Below are 6703 nucleotides of genomic sequence, written 5' to 3'. Positions count from 1 at the left end.
TTAAGCTCATTTTAGTAGCTATTAATGTGTCCTACAGCCTTTGATCCCACAACATGAACTCCATCAGCTGAGGAGCTGTCGTTGAGCTCGAAAGCTCATTCTTCACTCCGGAGACTAGGTAGTAAAACCTGTTTCATCACAACGTCCATTTAGCTGCTGTTCAATGGTTTTCAGTCTACCTGCACGATCAGAAACGACAGAAGCACTAGACGATATATTGGGCTTATGCATCTGCATCTTGATCAGTGGATGGAGTAGAAATAATAATACATTTTATTATATACAGTACCAATATGAAGTTAATAAGTGGAAATGGAAATGGAAAGAACCACAGCAACATCAAATTAATTAAATACGAAGCACTGTACTGCTCATTGATGATGCATTCTTCTCCTATAGGATTTTGTTAAACAATGATATAATAAATATACTGTTACTTTCCCTGAAAACCATTGTTATGGTCTCCACCATATATGTAATAGTCCACAAAATCAGGTCTGTGCTGTCAGTGGAGGACAAGAGAATCGACTGATCAAAAGTTTTTCAAACCAAACTAACAAAAACTGATAAACTTGATCCCAAGAATTCTTTAATAACTATTATATACACACACACACACATTAGAGATTATATTTGTCATTTAACATTATAAAGATAACCTTTCTGTTTATAATAAATCTGTCAATAACACATTGACTGTAGTGTTTATTTATTTTGTCCCTCCTCAGCCTCCGTAGCGGAAACACAAACAAATGGCTGGAGGAAGAGAAGCTACATCTGGAAACATCTGAAACCTCAGCGGAGTCTGAAGGATTAAACACTGAACCCTGGACCTGATGACTGGAGGTGAGTTAACAGCATGTTAGAAGTTAACAGCATGTTAGAATAGTAAAACAGCGGATTACCCTGTAACTATCAGGAGCGTTAATGTCAGACCAGCTAGCTTCTGTCAGTTAGCTTGTGTTAGCTTTCAGTTACAGCTAACGTTAATATTTGTGCTGTTGTACTTTTTACTGATGTAATGTTTCAGTGTGTAAATGTACTTTTTGTGTTTTATGTTACAGACAATTTATCGGTAACGAAACGTAGTTACGTTTTATCCAGTAGCTAAAAAGCTAGAAGTGGGTTTGTTAAGCTATCATAACTGAATAAGCTAAGCTAACTAATAATACTCAGTGATGGACAGTAACTAACGAGCGTTACTCAGTTGTGAGTAACGTTCAGTTGTGTTCGGTGTTTTCTTTTTACTTTTCCTCTTTAACGTTACAGTTCACAGTCAGTCAAGTTTCATTCATCTTGCGATGTTTAAAGTTAATGTTATTGTTTTAATGTCCATTGTTAACATGCATTAGCCATAAAGCTAACGTTACACATAAATACTATGAGCTAGTTTGTAGGTCAGTGTGATTTATTTCTGCAATGTTTAGTGAACGATGCTACTTGAATCGTTAAAATTCTAACAGGTTTTTTTTAACTCCGTATTTGTATTTGTTCACATTTTGGAAAATGAAAAACGCCGAATTAGCTGTTAACAGTCTGTATTTGCTGTGTGACCCTGGATGTACAGACAAGTGTCACTGAATCTCTGTGACACTGGAGAAAACCTAAAAACAGGAGGATTCTCAGGCAGGTTCTGCGTTTCTTGCTGTTCGTGGGCATTTAGAGAATAATTCCAGCAGGGAGAATATTTCACACTGAATCTACAAATGTTCATCAGCCACAGTTCAAACCCATAAACACAGCACAGACCTAAGAGTACAAAAAGAGACATGTACCTGAAATGGTTACTCAAATAATTGATTGATTGATTGTTAAGGTGTTTTTTTTTTTTTTTTGTTCAATAAACATGTCAAACAAATGTTGATTCTATGTTCTCAAATGCGAAAATAGACTTTTAGGTGAGATAGTATAGTACCTGTGGAGTGTCCAGTAAATGATTATGAATGAATGCAAACATGTTAGAAACTGCTGTTTTATTCGGAAAAGGAATCAACAACAACAGTTGATGTAATTATAATGGTAGAAAAATGAAATTTCCACCAGGGAGTGTCCGTTTATCTGGTTCTATCAGCTGGTATTGAAAAGTGTTTGAATACATTTCATACATTTTATCTCCTTTGTCCACAGTGATGTGGCCCAGATAAAAAACAGCTTGTGACTGACTGCGTGGAAACGAAGAGATAATGTCATAAACTAGAGGAACTTTCAAGTAAGTACAAAGCATCAGCCGTGAGTCATCATTCATACTGGACTTTGCTGGGATGTCCTAAGATGTTTCTGATACTATGAGCAGAGTTTTAATCTTTCATGTTTCATGTTCTCTTTTTCTGTTCTTGTTTTGATAGATATGAAGATGACATTATAATATTATAATGGAAACCCCTTTCTATTTTGTGATGTTTTGCAGAGAAGATAATTAGTTGGTTATTTATCGTGGAACTAATCTAACAAACACACATCCATCCTAGTGTCTGCAGACAATTTGTGTCCCATGATAATAATTTGAATAACCTCCTTTATGCATTGTGCATCAGTGAGCTGCAGCAGGCAAACTTTAGCTTTGCAGTGTTTTTAAGACTCGTGTACAAAGTTAGAAAATACTTTCTTAGATGGCTGCTAAAAATCCAAAGTAAAAAACATTTGTTCACTGTTTACTGTAAAATCTCACTTTGACCCCTCAGGGCAGGATGTCCTCTGGCCACCGTCTGAGAGATGTGGAGCAGCAGCGCCCCCTGCTGGACAGGGAAGATGAGGCTCTGGAGAGGGTTTCCCCCAGTGAGGTTAAGCAGCTCTGGTTTATTCCGGACTGCTGCGGCATGGTGTGTGCCCTCATCACCTGGTTCCTGGTCTTCTTTGCTGACTTCGTGGTCACCTTTGTCATGCTGCTGCCCTCCAGGAGCTTCTGGTATGCTGTGATCAATGGAGTGGTGTTCAACAGCCTGGCTGTTCTGGCGCTGGCCTCCCACCTCCGCACCATGCTGACCGACCCGGTGAGGAGGCTGAGGAGGGAGCCATGACCTGATCCGTTTAATGGTTTTTAAAGTTGACATTTTTCCTGAGTTTCTTTGTTCCTCTCCTCAGGGAGCCGTTCCCAAAGGAAACGCCACTAAAAAGTACATGGAGAGTTTGCAGCTAAAGCCGGGGGAGGTCATCTACAAATGTCCAAAATGCTGCAGCATCAAGCCTGAGAGGGCTCATCACTGCAGGTCAGAGGGTGGGGCGTAGTCTGAAGCCCGTGTACTGGGCTTATACACTTATAAACTATTTTGCAGAATACACACATACCGGTAAGGTCTAAGTTCTTTGGCCCCTTCATGAAATCAAACAAAAGCATATAATTATTGATCAGGTCACAGAGACCGGTGGAAGGTGAAACACACTCCAACAGCTGATAATATGAACTTTGTCTTCTTTTGTTATTCTACTAAATAATTATGACAAATGTCAAGAATGTGATTAGTGTCACTAATATTTAGAGAGTGAGGAATGCAACCAGAATCTCTTGTGTCTTCTCTTCGACAGTATCTGTAAGCGCTGCATCCGTAAGATGGACCATCACTGTCCCTGGGTCAACAACTGTGTCGGGGAGAAAAACCAGCGGTTCTTTGTCCTCTTCACTGTAAGTCAGTGACTTTATCTGAAGTGAGGTTGACACTCTCTGATCTGACAGGACATTTGTAGAATGTGTCTGTTGTTTTTTTATTGCATCACTAAATTCATATCATATCATTTTATCATGATATTTCTTTGAACTTCAATGTTTAATCCTCTGATTTACCAACACAAACTCATGGAGGATTCTTCTCCGACCCACTGAAGCAACAACATAGGTGACAGATCTGTGTGTGACTAGACTGTGGCTGTTTACTGTGGTGTTGTAGTATTTATGTAAGAATACTTAGAAAAGTGCGTAGAGCTTGTCTTAGAGTCAGACATTTATATATTTATATAAAAATCTCAGTGAATCGGTGAGTCGGTAATCACAGAAGTTCAAGTTATCGATCCAAACTGTTTTGTTTTATTGTCAAGAAGACTGATGGAAATGATTATAATCATTTCTTATCATGAAATATCTGTATACTGGGGACAGTACGATACAGGACAGCTCAGTCTTCTATTGAAAGGGAACAACGGGTAAAACCTCTACTTTAAAACGACTGAACTGCTCTCAGAGGTTTGTTTTAGCCTGACAGCACCAATTCACAGTAATGATTCACCCAGTTTAACTTCAGCTGAAACTTCAGCATTCATTTATTTGCTTCTGTGAAGAAATTCACTGATTGAACATTTGGAGCTGTTAAGGTCTTAACTACAGGTAGTTAGTGCTGCTTTTTCTAATCTGCTGCTGTGTTTCTCTGCAGCCGTAGATGGTATCACAGGAGGACATTTACTAGTGACAGAAACAATGTTAAATGAGCTTTTAAAATTTTCTCTGTCTGTTATCATCAAAACATTCTTCCCTAGTTAATGTCACCTGTTGATACAGCAGGCTGAACAGTTGTTAAAGTGCCGTTAGACCCGTCAGACTCTGAGACACTGTGAGTCAAGAGGTTTCCTTCTGTCCACAGATGTACATCGCTGTCATCTCCAGTCACGCTCTGGGGCTCTGTGGATACCAGTTCATCACCTGCGTCAAAGTCCAGTGGAGTGGTGAGTCCTACAGCACTTTAACTGATCGTCCTCTCTCAGGAGGGTTTTTACAGCAGCCAGTGTGACTGATGCATCATCTGTGTCCAGAGTGCAGCGATTTCTCTCCTCCGGTCACGATGATGCTGATGATCTTCCTCTGCATGGAGGGGCTTCTCTTCCTCACCTTCACAGCCGTCATGTTCAGCACTCAGCTCCACTCCATCTGCAACGACGAGACGGTGAGGATGCCGCACGTTTTACCTCACTTTCAGAGTGTGGCTTCTACAATATACAGTAGAAGCAACATGTTCCTTAAGTTCTTGAAGACGTTTCACCTTCATCAGTTCTGAACAGAATGTAGTTTTAGAGGAATTACACATTATCTCAGTTACTGTAGCCTTCCTGTCAGCACTGCTCTCGATTGGCTGTTTGAAAGTATGAAAGAGTAAATGTTCCTGATGAAGATACTTTTGAGTGTTTGTGTTATTAGGCCGTGTCTGTGTGTCTGTCAGGAGATCGAGCGTCTGAAGAACGAGAAGCCGACCTGGGAGCGCCAGACTCGTTGGGCAGGGCTGAGGTCGGTGTTTGGAGGTCAGCCATCTTTGCTTTGGATGAGCCCATTTGCTGGACTCAAACTGCCAATCTTGGTCCCCAGACGCACCTGGAGGGGTGGAGCAGAGTTCTCCGTCTGAGGAGCTGTTGATCAGAACCCACAGTAAAGATGTCTCCCGATAACCACGAGCAGACAGGGACCTGCACTGAGTCGGTCCTTATCTGTCCAACACTCCTCCTCTGTCTGTCCTGTGGGGAGTAAGAAGCAGAACTGGATTCTATCTGGGGGCAGAACCTACATGGACATATGGAGTATTTTTATCTGACAGCAGAGTCAGACGGAGAACTCTGAATGTTTTTTATATTTGCTCGTTACGATGCTGGATCTTCTTAAAACAGTAGCTGACGACAGAAATTCTCATTTGACTTTATTATTTTTAGGAACCAATAAAGTAGTTCTTATGTTTGCGGAAGTTGATTTGCACTGTGGGGTCGACATAAAGCTGAAAGTCACAGTGAAATGAAATGTAAGAAATACAAAGCACCTGGTAAATTACAGCTCTCTAACTACATGATAATTACCTGGTAACTGATAGAAATAAAATTCAAATAGTAGCTAATTGATGTGAAATCATTTTTGATATAATTCGCTAATTTGTGCACTGTTAACACAATGTTTCACCCAATTACTAACAAAAACAAATAATTTAATAATTATTATATTTTATTAATTCAAATATTACTTCAATACCACGTTTTTCTTTAGTAATTAGTAATTATATTATACAGGTGTGTATATATATATATATATATATATATATATATATATATATATATACACATACATACTATATATATATATAGTATGTATGTGTGTATATATATATAGTATATTAAAATATTGTGAAATATTGTCTAAATGGTGCTCGGACGTAATTCTATTAAGATGTTTGACACAAAAAGCTCCAATTTCATTACAGTTGTGGAAAAACTACTATTATGTATTATTTATGAAGTAATCAGCAGCTGTAATTTACTAGGTTACCCTGAATGTTTGTTTAGAGTTAATTGAACGCTGTCAGTAAATCAAACGTTCTGCACCTTTCGTTCGTGTCTATGTCATTTTAGTCGCACGCTTTTCAGTGTGAGCTGTGGACGTTTCATCTAAACTCTCTGGTTCTTCCAAAATTGTGATGTTTACACCTGGTTGTTGGTAATAAGTTAATTTAAAGTGTCCGTTAGAGACTCATTTATCTAGATGACCTTGGTAAAAGCCTCGTACTGTCTGTGTCTGACAGCCTCCAGTGGCTCTTTAAGTCCAGGTCTAAGGGTTCTGCTCTGTTTTCAGGCTGGTTTCATTTCCAACCAAATGAAAAAATAGACAAGAGACAAGTTTGTTTTCAGACATTAGCAGCAACAAAGGTCAAAGGTCTAAAACAGTGTTTAGCTTTAAAAAATACCAGAACGAATATTAAGTCTGGTTGATGGATTTCAGGTTCAGACATTCATTGTATCCAGAGGA

The 6703-nt window shown here is 39.1% G+C and overlaps 1 protein-coding gene across 1 annotated transcript; it reads left to right on the top strand.

Moving 5' to 3' along the window:
- The first annotated feature begins 728 nt into the window (after positions 1–728).
- Positions 729–5967, top strand: LOC113166490 (palmitoyltransferase ZDHHC7-like). The gene is made up of 8 exons (XM_026366647.1): positions 729–846; positions 2128–2209; positions 2682–2990; positions 3082–3206; positions 3523–3619; positions 4569–4650; positions 4738–4868; positions 5142–5967. Exons 3-8 carry the CDS (start codon positions 2688–2690, stop codon positions 5319–5321), a joined length of 918 nt encoding a protein of 305 aa, XP_026222432.1. The 5' UTR covers positions 729–846; positions 2128–2209; positions 2682–2687; the 3' UTR covers positions 5322–5967.
- The last annotated feature ends 736 nt before the right edge of the window (positions 5968–6703 follow it).

Source organism: Anabas testudineus, chromosome 6, assembly GCF_900324465.2.
Source record: "Anabas testudineus chromosome 6, fAnaTes1.2, whole genome shotgun sequence".
Classification (NCBI taxonomy): Eukaryota; Metazoa; Chordata; class Actinopteri; order Anabantiformes; family Anabantidae; genus Anabas; species Anabas testudineus.
This window is presented reverse-complemented; position numbering and strand designations above follow the sequence as displayed.